The 15,677-nt window shown below is 44.9% G+C and overlaps 1 protein-coding gene across 3 annotated transcripts in view; it reads left to right on the forward strand.

Moving 5' to 3' along the window:
- The window catches only part of DNTT (DNA nucleotidylexotransferase), a 335,507-nt gene that overhangs the window by 285,394 nt on the left and 34,436 nt on the right, over nucleotides 1-15,677 (forward strand). For all 3 annotated transcript variants that reach the window (XM_069980128.1, XM_069980130.1, XM_069980129.1), the window contains one exon: nucleotides 315-398. In XM_069980128.1, coding sequence (XP_069836229.1) covers nucleotides 315-398 — 84 coding nt within the window. The remainder of the gene's footprint in view (nucleotides 1-314; nucleotides 399-15,677) is intronic.

A 15,677-nucleotide genomic window follows, 5' to 3' on the forward strand; every position in this document is an offset into this window, starting at 1 on the left:
TTCCCCTCAGATTGCTGCTCTTTATAATGTTCTAAATTAACAGTGAAGAGGCGCATGGTCTTGTCGGGTGATAATCCTTACAGGCCAATTATTTTTAATACGCAGCTCATCCAGTTTATCAGGTATTGAATCCCAGTTTATATGGGCATCTATAATCTAAACCGCTGCCCTAATACACATATCTTACCATTGTAACTGCAGAAACTGTGTATTCACTGACATTTGTGTGGTGTAACTCATCATATTACCATCCTGGATAAGCCTTACGATAGCTGTAAGAAAAATAAAATGTGTTCTTTGTTTTTCTTTAACAGCAGTTTGAACGAGATTTACGGAGATATGCTACATGGGAGAAGAAGATGATGCTGGATAACCACGCTCTCTATGACAGAACCAAGGTACGGAAAAATAAGTATGCTTTGCCTTGGCTCTCATTTTATTCTGTATTGTATAAGTTCAGTGCTGATATTTCTACATGTCAAAGAAATAGACTTGACAATAAGGCTGGGCGATATGGCTAAAAAATAAAATCTCAATTTTTTTTAACATTATGGATGATTGTCAGTTTAAAGTGACTCTGTACCCACAATCTGACCCCCCCCCCCCCCCGCCCAAAACCACTTGTACCGTCAGATAACTGCTTTTAATCCAAGATCTGTCCTGGGGTCCGTTCGGCACGTGATGCAGTTATTGTCCTAAAAAACAACTTTTAAACTAGCAACCCTGTGCCCAACGGGCGTGGCTTAGAATATCTGTGCCCTAACTTTGCACCACCCCTCTGTCCCTCCTCCCCACCCTCTTCATCATTAGGAATGCCACTGGAACATTTTCTTCTGTCCGAACATTACACAGGTGTCTTAACGATCCAGCCCATGTGCCGGGTTGATACAGGTGGGGAATAGGAGACCTCTGCCTGGAGCATTCCTAGTGATGAGGAGGGCGGGGAGGAGGGACAGAGAGGTTGTGCCAGCCTAATGCATACACAATCTAAGCCAAAGAGAAAATAATTGGCTACTATGCAACTGAGGAATCATTTCTATAAGTCAAATTAACACTTCACTAATGTTCACTAGAGAAAGTATATTGGAAACACTAAACTTCATTTGTGTCTTCTGATAACTTTCTGCTTCATTGACAAATCCAGCACTGCTACATTCGTAGATAAATGATCCATTACTAGACTCTTTATTGGTGTGGCAAGACTAATTGGTTTATCTATAGACTCCTTTTGTGATTTAAGAAGATAATTATGGAGCTAATGAGGAACAAGCGATGGACAAATTGCACTAAAAGCATTTTGGAGCTTATAATGTATTTGATCCCTGCCCTTTTTATTGTGATGGCATACTGAGTTTTTGATTCACATGTTATTCTAATATGAGCAGGACGACATACACAACAAGCGGGGCAGATTTGCTGACAAACAGATTTGTTGACAAAAGAATATCTGCATTTTTAATGGCACTGAACAATGAAAAAATATAGTGGGACATTTACTAACAAATCTAAAACTACAATTTTTTTTAAAGATGTTTTGGCATAAAAATCGATCTAATCTTTTGAGTCCAATTTATTGTTAACGTCTAATAGCATAGTAAATGTGTCTTTAAAAAAATGTTCTTAAAAATAGTTCAAAAAAGATTTTTTTTTAGCTCAATTTATTAACTGCTCAATTTGTTATAAAGTCGTATATATTGGCGCATCGCTACGTCTGCTCCGAACCACGTAAATAATATTCACCTTTTCCCAGTTCAGTCTAGTTTTCTGTGAATGCTTTTTCCTTGCTTTGTGTTGCACATAGGTAAAACAGACATGCGGATAAAATTCATTGTATAAACATAATTATTAATCAATAAACATGAGGGTGAAGGTGGTGATACATGCTGTATAGCCGGCAGGGTACGGGGGAGCTGTAGCTTATTCATGATCGGCCGCCGCTGTAAGCAAAGGAGCGGTGTGTGCGGCTGGAGAGTGGTCACTGTAGGTATCGGAGCGATGTGAGCGGGCTGTGGGATCTCCATATAGCGGTCGCGTAGTTGAGAGTGGGTGGAGTTAAGCATGACCACTAAGAGCTGCTGGGCTGTACGGAGCATGCAGGAGACCGGCTGCTGATGTGTTGGAGTGCAGTGGAGCCGGCTGCGGTCGTGTACATGTGTGGCCGAAGTAGAACGGGTCCATACAGTGAGTTGATGTTTGTAAATATATGTAGAATGTAAATAGAAGGATGTGTTAGTAATTTACAAGGTAGAGGCAAATAGTGAGATGGTTAGTATGTAGTACATAAGAAGTGTGTAAATACATGATTAAATTATACATAATGAATGAGAAGTACATATGAATGATATGAAATGATTACAAGATACATAATATGAAATGATAATATGAAATCATTTCACATCAGCAGCCGGTCTCCTGCATGCTCTGTACAGCCCAGCAGCTATTAGTGGTCACGCTTAACTCCGCCCACTCTCAACTACGCGACCGCTATATGGAGATCCCACAGCCGTTCACGTCGCTCCGATACCTACAGTGACCACTCTCCAGCCGCACACACCGCTCCTTTGCTTACAGCGGCGGCCGATCATGAATAAGCTACAGCTCCCCCGTACCCCGCCGGCTATACAGCATGTATCACCACCTTCACCCTCATGTTTATTGATTAATAATTATGTTTATACAATGAATTTTATCCGCATGTGTGTAATGGTAATGAAGACAAAAATAAATCTTAAACTGCACATCGATGTTATTTTGGGATGTACAACAACTTCTACAACTGCCCCCTAAAAGAGATCACAATACTAATTAACAACTACCAGCCAACAAGTTGTAGGACCTACACAGGATATCCATATTTTACTGGATCTATCATTGTTATTACTGTATACTCCCTTCATCCCCCATCTCTCCATGCTGTCTGGACACGTATCCCCACTAAGATGTGGACTAAGGTTTATGTATGATGCGATAGCCTTCACAAAGACAACTTACCAAACCTGATATATACTATGGAGAGACTTTGCAGCAGGTGATACCCTGCAGGACCTTCGCTAGTGATCAACAGACACTTTTCTGTAGCTGTTTTATTTAAGTGGACTGTTAACCAATTGTTATGAAAAATGTTAACCTGTTTACTCCCTGTTTCATCTATTCGTTACATTACTGTAAGAAAAAGAAAAATTTCTTATGTAATTGCACTTTTATTAAAAAATAAAAATACAGATTTGAAAAAAAAAAAAAAAAAAAAATTCTGTTTATACAATGAATTTTATCCGCATGTCTGTTTTACCTATGTGCAACACACAGCAAGGAAAAAGCATTCACAGAAAACTAGACTAAACTGGAAAAAGGTGAATATTATTCACCTGGTTCGGAGCAGACGTAGCGAAGCGCCAATATATGCGACTTTATAACAAATTGAGCAGTTAATAAATTGAGCTAAAAAAAAAATTCTGCCGCACTTTTGATCTAATTAACAACAAAAAATCTAATTCTAAAAGTCGCATCTAATTTGGATAGTCTTGTCTAAAAAAGCTTCATAAATTCATATTAGATTTATTTTGAGCGCAAACTAGATATATTCGACTAAAAACAGGCACAATTAGTTTGATAAATGTCCCCCATAATGTTTACTTTAGTGAGTGAAAGGGGGTTTCTAAGTTAAAGGGGTACTCCAAAGGAATAAAACTGATTTGAAATTAACTTGCTCCAGAAAGTTGGACATTTTTGTAAATTATTACTTTTTTTAAATCTCAAGCTATTCATTACTTATTAGCTGCTGTATGTCCTGCAGGAAGTTGTGTATTCTTTCCAGTCTGACACAGTGCTCTCTTGTCACGGCCGCGGCGGCTTCCCGCGTCCCGGGTTGCCGCCGCGACCGCCTCCTGTCCCGTGCAGCCGCCAGGGTCCTTGTGTAGGGACCCGGCGCTGCTGCCGCTTCGGCCCCTGGGGCGCCTCACCTTTCCGCCGTGCATGTCGCAGTCTGTGCCGGCCGGCGCGCGCGTCCCCGCCTCCTAGGGCGCGCGCGCGCCGGCTGTCTCAGATTTAAAGGGGCAGTGCGCTCCTAATTGGTTAGTGGCACCAATCACTCCCCTATAAATCCCAGCATGCCCTGTCCTTAGTGTTGGAGCCTCTACATGCTTCCCATAGCGTTGGCCCAGCCCCCTGTTGTTCCTGTGTCCTATTCCGCTACCTGGTCCTAGTCCCTGTTCCTGAGTCCTATCCGTTACCTGGTCCTAGTCCCTGTTCCTGAGTCCTATCCGTTACCTGGTCCTAGTCCCTGTTCCTGAGTCCTATCCGTTACCTGGTCCTAGTCCCTGTTCCTGAGTCCTATCCGTTACCTGGTCCCAAGTCCCTGTTCCTGGTTCCTGTTCCCCTGTCACTCCATCTGTTCCCGTGTTCAGCCTGTCACGTGCGCTCTCACCTGCAGACCATTGCCTGTGCCATCTCCTGCCACGTCTCGCCTGCCGACACCAGCAACCAAGCCAGGGGTAGCGACCTGGGGGTCGCCTGCCGCAGCAAGTCCATCCCGCCTTGCGGCGGGCTCTGGTGAAAACCAGCGGCCCCTTAGACTCCGCCCCCTGGTGAGGTTAGTGCCATCGCTGGTGTCGGTCCAGTGGATCCACTACTCCAGGCGTTACAGTAGGCTCCAACCATGGATCCCGGCGAGGTGCCTGATCTCCATGACGTCGCCAGAGTGGTCACTCAGCAGGCGCAACAAATCCAGAAACAGTCGCAGCAGATCCAGCAACTCACTACCGCCTTACAGCAGCAGACTACTGCCCAGCGCATATCACCTCCTGACGCTTCTTCTTCACTCCGACTGGCTCTCCCAAGCAAGTACTCTGGGGACTCTAAGTTGTGCAGAGGATTCTTGACTCAGTGCACCATGCACATTGAACTTTTGAGTAGTCAGTTTTCCACCGAGCGCTCTAAAGTGGCTTTCATCATCAGCCTATTGGAAGGTAGAGCCCTGGCCTGGGCCACGCCACTGTGGGACCGTGATGATCCTGTTGCTGCCAATCTCCGGGCCTTCCTATTCGAGTTTCGCTCCGTCTTTGAGGAACCTGACCGTGCTTCTTCAGCCGAGACTGCTCTCCTCAACCTCTCTCAAGGCAGCTCCTCTGTTGGTGACTACGCCATCCAGTTCCGCACCCTGGCAGCTGAATTGGACTGGAACGAGGCCGCCCTATTGGCCACCTTCAAGAGGGGTCTGTCTAGTCGAGTGAGAGACGTGCTCGCTGCCCGAGACCTGCCTACCTCCCTGAACGAACTCATTCTACTGGCCACCCGAGTTGATACTCGTTTTTCGGAGAGGGAGGAGGAGGTTCGGCATGAACATTTACTAAGCCGTTCCCGTCGCCATCCCCAGCTGGCGCCCGTTTTCCAGAATCCTGACCTTTCGATGTCCCAGCCCTCTCCTGAGATTCCTATGCAGGTGGAACGGGCTCACCTGACGCCTGATGAAAGAATCCGGCGCCTGGAGCGGAATCTCTGTCTCTATTGCGGTGGTTCCGATCACTTCCGGCTGGGATGTCCCCTACGTCCCCAAACATCCGGAAAATGCTCGCACCTAGGTCCGGTGGGACAGGTGTCCCTAGGTGTGAATGCCACCTTTCCAAGTCTGTCTATGCCAGTTTCCATCCGGACTCCCTCAGGACAAAATCATCAGACTACTGCCTTCCTCGATTCTGGGTCAGCAGGCAGTTTTATTGCGGCAACATTGGTCCAAAGATGGCGGCTACCCGTGACACGACTAGCCAGGCCCCTGACTATCTCCTCGGTCACGGGCGAAATTCTTACCGACCGTGTGTACTACCAGACCGCACCTTTAGTCCTCCAGGTGGGTCCTTTACATCAAGAAGAGATATCCTTCTACGTCCTGCCCCATTCTTCCCCCGCGGTCCTCCTGGGACTCCCGTGGCTGCAAGAACATGCCCCTCAGCTGGACTGTAGAACCGGGGAGATTCTCAGTTGGGGTCAGGACTGTTCCAACCAGTGTCTCAAGTCACCTCAGACCAAGTGTACTATGTCGTTTTCTGTCCCTGCCAAGCCTCTATCCGGCCTACCGGCAGAAGACCAAGACTCGGCGGATGCCTTCTCTGCCAAGGTGTACCCTCTCTCCGTACCCAAGACTGAGGTCATGTCCTCTCACCACCGGGAGAACTTACAGAAGGACCTCGTCCACAGACCCACATTCCCTTGCCACGTTTTACCGCCTGATCGCCTAGTACCAGTCGTCACCTCCACTCTTCGGAGAGTACCCCCCGGAAAGACTCATGTTCACCCTGCGCTTCGAAGAGGTATTTTGAAGTGGGGACATTCCTCGTTGGAGGCCGGGCACCCTGGAGTCCGTAAGACCGGCCAACGGATCTCTCGCTACTACTGGTGGCCCAGTCTATCCCAAGATGTCAAAGACTTTGTGGCTTCCTGTGCCATTTGCAGGCAAGAAAGAGGGGGAGGCCAAAGGGGGGGGGGGGGTACTGTCACGGCCGCGGTGGCTTCCCGCGTCCCGGGTTGCCGCCGCGACCGCCTCCTGTCCCGTGCAGCCGCCGGGGTCCTTGTGTAGGGACTCGGCGCTGCTGCCGCTTCGGCCCCTGGGGCGCCTCACCTTTCCGCCGTGCATGTCGCGGTCTGTGCCGGCCGGCGCGCGCGTCCCCGCCTCCTAGGGCGCGCGCGCGCGCCGGCTGTCTCAGATTTAAAGGGGCAGTGCGCTCCTAATTGGTTAGTGGCACCAATCACTCCCCTATAAATCCCAGCATGCCCTGTCCTTAGTGTTGGAGCCTCTACATGCTTCCCATAGCGTTGGCCCAGCCCCCTGTTGTTCCTGTGTCCTATTCCGCTACCTGGTCCTAGTCCCTGTTCCTGAGTCCTATCCGTTACCTGGTCCTAGTCCCTGTTCCTGAGTCCTATCCGTTACCTGGTCCTAGTCCCTGTTCCTGAGTCCTATCCGTTACCTGGTCCCAAGTCCCTGTTCCTGGTTCCTGTTCCCCTGTCACTCCATCTGTTCCCGTGTTCAGCCTGTCACGTGCGCTCTCACCTGCAGACCATTGCCTGTGCCATCTCCTGCCACGTCTCGCCTGCCGACACCAGCAACCAAGCCAGGGGTAGCGACCTGGGGGTCGCCTGCCGCAGCAAGTCCATCCCGCCTTGCGGCGGGCTCTGGTGAAATCCAGCGGCCCCTTAGACTCCGCCCCCTGGTGAGGTTAGTGCCATCGCTGGTGTCGGTCCAGTGGATCCACTACTCCAGGCGTTACATCTCTGCTGCCACCTCGGTCAGTGTAAGGAACAGTTGAAAGATATAGGAATTTGCTACTGCTCTGGACAGTTCCTAACAAAACACACTAATCACTGAACTTAAGGAGATCAGTGAAAACATTTCAATAAAGTACTCATACTAAATCAAGAGTCTCCCCTGATGCCCCCAAAAATTTAAATATGCAAAACAAATGTCAGTGGAGCCTCGGTTGCGAGTCTTAAAACATGGGATAGCCAGATATCTCTAGCCTGTTGCCACGGGATTCCTCCATGATGGGGAGAGCACCACACCACCCTGATAAGTAGCCCCTTAAGTCCCACTCGGGTGCAAGTATTGAAACATAAATAGGGTAACAACAGGGTGGCCCCTTTTTGTCAAAGTCTAACTCAAGGTTCGAGTATTGCGATCATGTCAAGGGCTTGCCAAGGCAGGCATCCATCCACAGACAGCCATTTCGGGTTGTTTGCCCCTCGTCAGTGTGGAGCAGGATTCTGGCTAGTTGGGGCAATGACAAATCAACCAACAAAACACATTAATCACTGAACTTAAGGAGATCAGTGAAAAAAATCCAATGAAGTACTCAATCAAGAGTCTCCACTGATGCCCCAACTAGCCAGAATTCTGCTCCACACTGACGAGGGGCAAATACCCTGAAACGGCTGTCTGTGGATGGATGCCTGCCTTGGCAAGCTCTTGTCATGATCGCAATACTCGCACCTTGAGTTAAACTTTGACAAAAAGGGGCCACCCTGTTGTTTCCCTATTAATGTTCCAATACTTGCACCCGAGTGGGACTTAAGGGGCTACCTATCAGGGTGGTGTGGTGCTCTCCCCATGCAGGTACCCTGTGGCAACAGGCTAGAGATATCTGGCTATCCTGTGTTTTGAGACTCGCAACCGAGGCTCCACTGACTCTTGTTTTGCATATCTGGACAGTTCCTGACATAAAAAAAGGTGGTAACAGAGTGTACAATGTCAGATTAATAAAAATGCACCACTTCTGCAGGACATACAGTAGTTGATAAGTACTGGAAGGCTTGAGTTTTTTTTTTTAAATAGAAGTAATTAAGAAACATGTATAACTTTCTAACACCAATTGATTTGCAAACAATTTATTTTTCTCCGGCGCACCCCTTTATTCAAAACCTTTACTTGCACATTCTTGTTTACAACCAGAAACTAAAGAATGACATCTGGTGTTTGCAAAAGACTTCCGAAAATAATTGTCATGATCATTGTTGTGAAGTCCACGCAGACGTCTGTCATTTTTTACATTGTGTGCATTGGATGGCCGTCATTCCATTGATTTCAATGCATTGCTTTGAAATTACAGAAATACCGGACACCTTTTCTCTTTTTTGTTTTTTTTGTGTTGTGTGAGGGTATGTTCACACTACTTTGTTAGGCCTTATCTGCTATGGGATCCCAGCCGGAGCGTATACACATAGTATACGCTACGGCTGGGATCCCTACGGCTGGGATTCCATACGGCGCCGCAAAGAGCTGACATTTCCGTTTTCTGCGGCCGCAATTCAGTGAATTACGGACGCAGAAAGACCTGTTAGTTCACACAATGAAGCGAGCGGCTCCGGCAGTTCATAAAAAAGACCCCAGCACCACCATTCCTGCACCAGCATCGGTCTTTCTTATGTAAAAAACGTTAGTGATGTATCTGATGGTACATTCGCTTTAAGCAGCACAAACATGTAATCTTCATGCTGTAGGATAAGAAGCAGTCAGTCATGTGAAGGAGAGGTTATAATAAGAGGCCAACAAAGGCAGGATTAAGGGATAATAAACTATTTTAAGAATGGGAAAAACAGATAAGATGAAAGTCCTGGAATTCTTAATTACTTTTGCCCAGTTACTCTTCTTTATTGATTAGCGGAGATGGAACTGAACAGTTACATAAGATAGAACACATTTACTTCTACAGGTTAATTATAGTGAATCAGGTCACATTGTAATCCCGACCATCTACAAAAGTGTCTACAGTTCTGCTATACATCAAACAAGAGGTGCCATGTTTTAAGAAGTCTTTAAAAAACACCCCTGCTGCTTGGTGGTAGCTAGCTGTTCCTTGAAAATATTAGCTGATTTATAAAGTTCTATAGAGGGACCTTATAGAGACTCTGTCAGTAGGTATATACTATCTCAGAGTAGCAGAAACTAGTGACAGAGAAGCTGAATGATGTATCACTTACATTGTTCTGTGTGGCTGATTCAGAGATATCCTCCTGAATAACATGGACAACAAGTAGTCCTCTTCAGTATGTGCATGAGCCAAGTAGTTCTGGATATTCATAAGAAGCAGAAAACTCTGCCTAACAACTGATGATTGTCAGTTATCTATGAATTCTGTGTATAGGCCGCAACTGTCAATCAGCAGCTGGAGGGTGGGGGGAGGGGTGTGGCAAAAATCCTATTCTCCTGCATATTAGCAGAACGGCTGAACAAAATTATGTAAATAATATACCAACCAAATTATGTACAACATGCCCACATGACCATTAGCAGATGCCACAGATCACATAGCAGACTTCCCACAAAAATAATTTTGGCTAGACCCTCCTGTATACAGAGCTTCGTATCAGTCCACTCGGTACAGAATGTACAAGAGAGACAAAAAGACACAACCTCAGAATTGCAAATGTTAGACCAGTTCTCCGAGTTTATACAGCCCTCCATATATAAAGGCCTTACAAAAATTAGAGACCCCAGATCAGATTCCCCCCTTGTTTAAAGAAGCTTATTACAGTGGGACATCTGTACATAAAGACCCAAAGGGGGAGATTTATCAAACATGGTGTAAAGTGAAACTGGCTCAGTTGCCCCTAGCAACCAATCAAATTCCACTTTTCATTCCTCACAGACTCTTTGGAAAATGAAAGGTGGAATCTGATTGGTTGCTAGGGGCAACTGAGCCAATTTTACTTTACACCATGTTTGATAAATCTCCCCCCATGTGTACAGATCCCTATAAATTACAGACTCCAGACCAGCATCCTCTTATACATAGACAAGATGAGACACCATTAAAATGAGAGGCCTAAGCTCATATCCCCCTTCTTTACAGACCCCCATGCCAATGTGACTACATGATGATGGCTGCGGCAAATGCACAGCAAAATGTCAGCAGGTGGTAGCAGTGGTAGAAGCCAGGTCAGACACAGACAAGGTGTACAGCGGGCTGCTTTAGGTATGTGGACTTCAAAGGCCCTATTACACTAAACGATTATCGGCTATATTTGGATGATATCGGCTGTTAAGGCCAATAATCGACTGGTGTAATAGAAGTCAACAATCACCCGGCGTGAACGATGTCGGCTGTTCCGTGAATAGGAGCCGCAGCAGCAGACCATGGCTGTCCTCTATGGGCTGCCTGGACGATTACCCGGGCAGCCCCCCCCCCCCCCCCCCCGCAGCTCCCCGCTGCCCAGGTGAGCAGGGAAAAAGGAGCACAGAAGCGCTGACAGACCCGTGTAATACAGGCTTAAGACACTTCAACTTGTTAAGGCTTAAGGCTTTTTTTTACATTACCTGACACCATTGGTTGAGACCTGCTGCCGTATTGGACCTTGCTAGTTCATGCATTATATAGACAGGTCATGGATTTTAATGGTAACTGTGTAATCTTGCTATTTCCCTATGGAGGTGGAAGAAAATAATAGGGGTACTCTCGCGAAAATCCTTTTCATTCAAATCAACTGGTTTTAGAACGTTATTTAGATTTGTAATTTTCTTCTATTTAAAAATCTCCAGTCTTCCCGTACTTATCAACTGCTGTAGGTCCTGTAGAAAGTGGTGTTTTCTTTTCACTCTGACACAGTGCTCTCTGCTGACATCTCTGTCCACGTCAGGAATTGTCTAGAGCAGAAGCAAATCTGCATAGAAAACCTCTCCTGCTCTGGACAGTTCCTGACATGGACAGAGGTAACAGCAGAGAGCAGTGTGTCAGACTGGAAAGAATACACTACTTCCTGCAGGACATACAGTAGCTGATAAATACTGAAAGACTTGAGATTTTTAAATAGAAGTAAATTACAAATCTATATAACTTTCTGAAACCAACTGATTTTAAAGAAAAATATTTTTTTCCAGATTAACCCTTTAAACACTTGCACATTCTGCTGGTTAGCTGTGGATTAATACATGTATATAAGACAACCTGTGCTCAGTGTATTTTTAGAGGCTCCATTCCATAGAAAGTAGACAATTCCCCCATTTAAATCCCAATGCATTTGTTTTCCTTCAATAACATTGAAACCACAAAAAAACAACTTCTGAGTGATTATAGCTATCTCTTATCTGAAAAGTCCAACGACAACAGAGAGAAGCTACAAAGAGCTGAGTAGATAGAAGCTGAGAAATAAAATAACTATATATTAATCAAGGCTTCATCTGAACCACAGGGAATGTAACTTTTTGTGATAAGCTTTTATTAGATTTTTCTTCTTTGCAGGTTGTAACTCGCACAGTCTGGCTTTTCCTACTAATGTATATATTTTTGTGTAGGAGTAAGGGGGGGAGTGATGTGGGAGGTATGGCCGCAAGGCAAACTCAATACTGCGGCTTAGTGTCTCTGCTATTATTCTGTTTGTCAGGAGATCTGCAGATTGCTACATTATTGGATTGCTGCTGCTTGCTGACAATTTTACTATGGATAAATAAAAGTAAACCCCAAACCGTCTATACTTTAGCTGCACAACACTATATAAATGGTGAAATAATAAGGCAAGTGGAAATCCATCCTAGAACAATCTTATCTGGAGCAGGAATGGTCTACTCAATGAGCTGGGCAACCTGCTCAGCCAATCACTGACTTAAGCAGGACAATGCCGCGGCCAGTGATTGGCTAAGTGGGCTGTCACTACCGAGTCCATGTGAAATGTAGCAGCTGGAACATTAAAGGGGTAGTTCATTAAAAAAAAAAAAAAAATCTTTAACCCTTTGACGACCAAGCCCAAAATGACCCTAGTGGACCACACCAATTTTCATTTTTGCGTTTTTGTTTTTTCCTCCTCCCTTTCTAAGAGCTCTAGCACTTTCATTTTTCTATGTACAGGGCCATGTAAGGGCTTGTTTTTTTTTCAGGAATAGGTGTGGCGTCTTTCATTCTGCCATACCATGCATGACGTATCCCCCAAAATATTATTTATGAAAATATAAATTGGTGAAATCGTAAAAAAGAATGCAATATGGTAACTTTTGGGGGGTTCCTGTGTGTACGTAATGCACTATACACTAAAAGTGACATGATACCATTATTCTGTAGGTCAGTCTGAACACAACCACATGCAGGTTTACACAGATTCTCTTATGTTATATATATATTTTTTATGAAATCCTTTTTTGGCAATTAATTATTAATAAAACGGTCCTATAACAGTTTTATGGGGCTGTATGGGGCGTCATTTTTTCCGCCATGATCTCTAGTTTTTATTAATACCATATTTGTGTAGATTGGACGTTTTGATTACTTTTTATTATTTTTTTTGTAAATAACGTAACAAAAAAATCGTCAATCCTGGCGCTTTTTTCCCTTTTCGTTTTCCTTTTTCATTTACGCCGTTTGTGATGACAATTTTTATATTTTAATAGATTGGACAATTACGCACGCTACGGTACATAATATGTTTATTTAATTATTTGTATATGTTTTATTTACATAATGGGAAGGGGGGGGTGATTTTAATGTTTATTGGGGGAGGGGCTTTGGGGTATTTATAAAAACTATTTTACTTTTTTACACATTATAAGTCCCCCTGGGGGACTTTTACATGCAATCATCAGATTGCATACACTGATCATTGCTATGCCATAGGTGCTCTGCTGATTGAGCCTGCCTGTGGTAGACTCAAGCAACAGAGCGTCGATCGGACCGTGTGGAAGAAGGTAAGAGACCTCCCGCTGTCTCTTAAAACGATTGGGACCCCGCAATCACACTGCGATCACACTCCCGATCGGTAAGTGATTGCATCCTTCCCCCACCTGCTATGTAGTGCGCTCTGCCCCGGAACGCTTTTCATAGCTTTTTAAAGACCCAGGACGTACAGTTACGTCATGGGTCCTCTGGTGACAGACATCCATGACGTAACTGTACATCCAGAGTCTTCTAGGGGTTAGAATCAACGGTAGTCAAAAAGTGATAGAGATTTGTAGCTTAATTCTATTAAAAAAAAGGGTTACAGTACTTATTAGCTTCTGTATGTCCTGCAGAAAGCTGTGAAATCTTCCCATTCTGAAGAGCAGGAGAGGCTTTCTATGGGATTTGCTACTGTGCTGGACAATTCCTGACATGGAAAGAGGTGGCAGCAGAGAGAGCTGTGTCAGACTGCAAAGAATATATCACTTCCAGCAAACATACAGCAGCTGATAAGTACTGGAAGACTTGAGATTAATAGATAAATAGAAGTAACTTACACATTTCTGTCACTTTCTGGCACCAGTTGATTTAAATTTTTTTTTTTTCTGCTTAACTACCCCTCGAAATGAGGTACACAATTACCCCAATGGGTTCACTAAGAAGCACACACGTCTTAGCAAAGTATTTCGTAGAGGTGTAGAAATCTAAACCTGGTAATCCTGGTAAATCTGGCGTCTAAGGAGGCTACACCTCCTCCCCACCTTACCACACTGCCCCCACCAGCCCATTAGTCGAACAGGGATATCGCTGGTGTACGCATATGACAGAGGTGCAGCATTCTTAAATGTCCCCCCATGTTTTCAAAATATTGTGAAGGATAGTAGCAAGGCTATTTAAGCACATTTCCACAATTATTTAGTAACCTTTTTGTGCAACCTTCAGAAATTCTGCCATTAAGTGTTTAAGTGATATCAAAATTATTCTAAGTGCGCATTGCCCTGACTCGAACATTCTGCACTTAATGTATATAAAAAAAAACTGCTGATAGCTTCCAAGGTTGTTTGTCAATTATCTTCCCACATTTTCACCTCTCCGTTGTTTGTTCTGTTTAACTTCAAAACCTTTTCGTTAAACACAATGTATTATATTTCAGAAAATCTAAGTCTAATGACTTTACTATTTAAAACATATTTCACAATGTACAACCTTTATCTCCAAGTGTCACTGATTCCAAATAAATTCTTGAGAAGGAGCGGGAAATGAAGATTGTATTTACGCTTCAAAGGTGAAGGGCATTTACCTTGAAGAGGGATTTTTAAAAATGTTATTTGATTTGTTAAGTTGAATTTAAAGTTTACATCGATTTAGTTCAGTCTTAACCTAACAAGATAAAGGCATATCCTGGTGCTCTCCTCGATCAATAAGTCGGAGGACACTGGTTGTCTTATCTTTTGCTTTTACATTGTTCCACAGCCACGTTTTACAGGCAAGATAAAAATTGCCTAAAGGTCCTATTACATGAAGCGATTATTGGCCGATTATTGGCCATTATGGACAATTTTCTCTTGGTGTAATAAAAAGCAACGATCAGCCAACATGAATGATGTCGGCTGATTGTTGTCTTTCATTGTCTTTCAACATTTTAAAAGACAAACATTGTGGAGAGCAATGATCTGCTGCCGTTGCTCCGTGCAATAGGAGCGGCAGCAGCAGACTGCCGCTATCTCCTATGTGCTCCCCGCTCCCCTGCAGCTCCCCGCGACCCCCCTGCACACACCTGCTAGTTTCAGCATGTGTCATAGGACTAGCAGCAAGCTGGGAGCGATGAACAAGCGCTGACCTGACAGCCCTGTGTAATAGGGACTTATGCCTGCAGATTTTGGCAAGATTAGGCAACAATGGCATATGTTTATAGGGGCACCTGATGGTGGTGCTCCTATACACATTAGGCATGTTGGCTGGTGATGAGCGAGCATGCTCATCCGAGCTTGGTACTCATTCGAGTATTAGGGTACTCGATGGTGCTTGTTACTCGGACGAGCATCTCGCAATACTCGACACTATGGCATCTTCCTCTTCCTGGACGAGCATCTCTCGATACTCAAGACAATAGCATCTTCCTCTTCCTGCATGTTTGGCGCTTTTTCTCAGCCAATCATCAGGCAGGAGAAGCTTTGGGAGCTTGTAGCATCACGTGGCAACCCTACATGCCGATAGCAGAGATTGGCTGGCCAGATCAGATGACCTGGGCATATAAGAATCAGGTCTCGTGGTGCTCGCGTCAGACGCAGGCTGGAAGAGATTAGGGAGAGAGCTGCTGTCTGTCAGGGAGAGTGTTAGGCAGGGAATTAGTGTGCAGTTAGGCAGGAATCCGACACAAAGAACCCAACAGTCATTTGAAGGGCTTAACATTTTTAAAACATTTTTTTGCTACTCTTGGCTGCTGACCTGGACTTGCAGTGCAGCTGTCAGTAGTCAATTTGTCCTGTTGCTGACATTCTCTTGGCTGGCTGGGGTCTGTAGTTCAGCTATACAAATCCTCACTGTGCAGTG

Source organism: Dendropsophus ebraccatus, chromosome 8, assembly GCF_027789765.1.
Source record: "Dendropsophus ebraccatus isolate aDenEbr1 chromosome 8, aDenEbr1.pat, whole genome shotgun sequence".
NCBI classification, from domain to species: domain Eukaryota; kingdom Metazoa; phylum Chordata; class Amphibia; order Anura; family Hylidae; genus Dendropsophus; species Dendropsophus ebraccatus.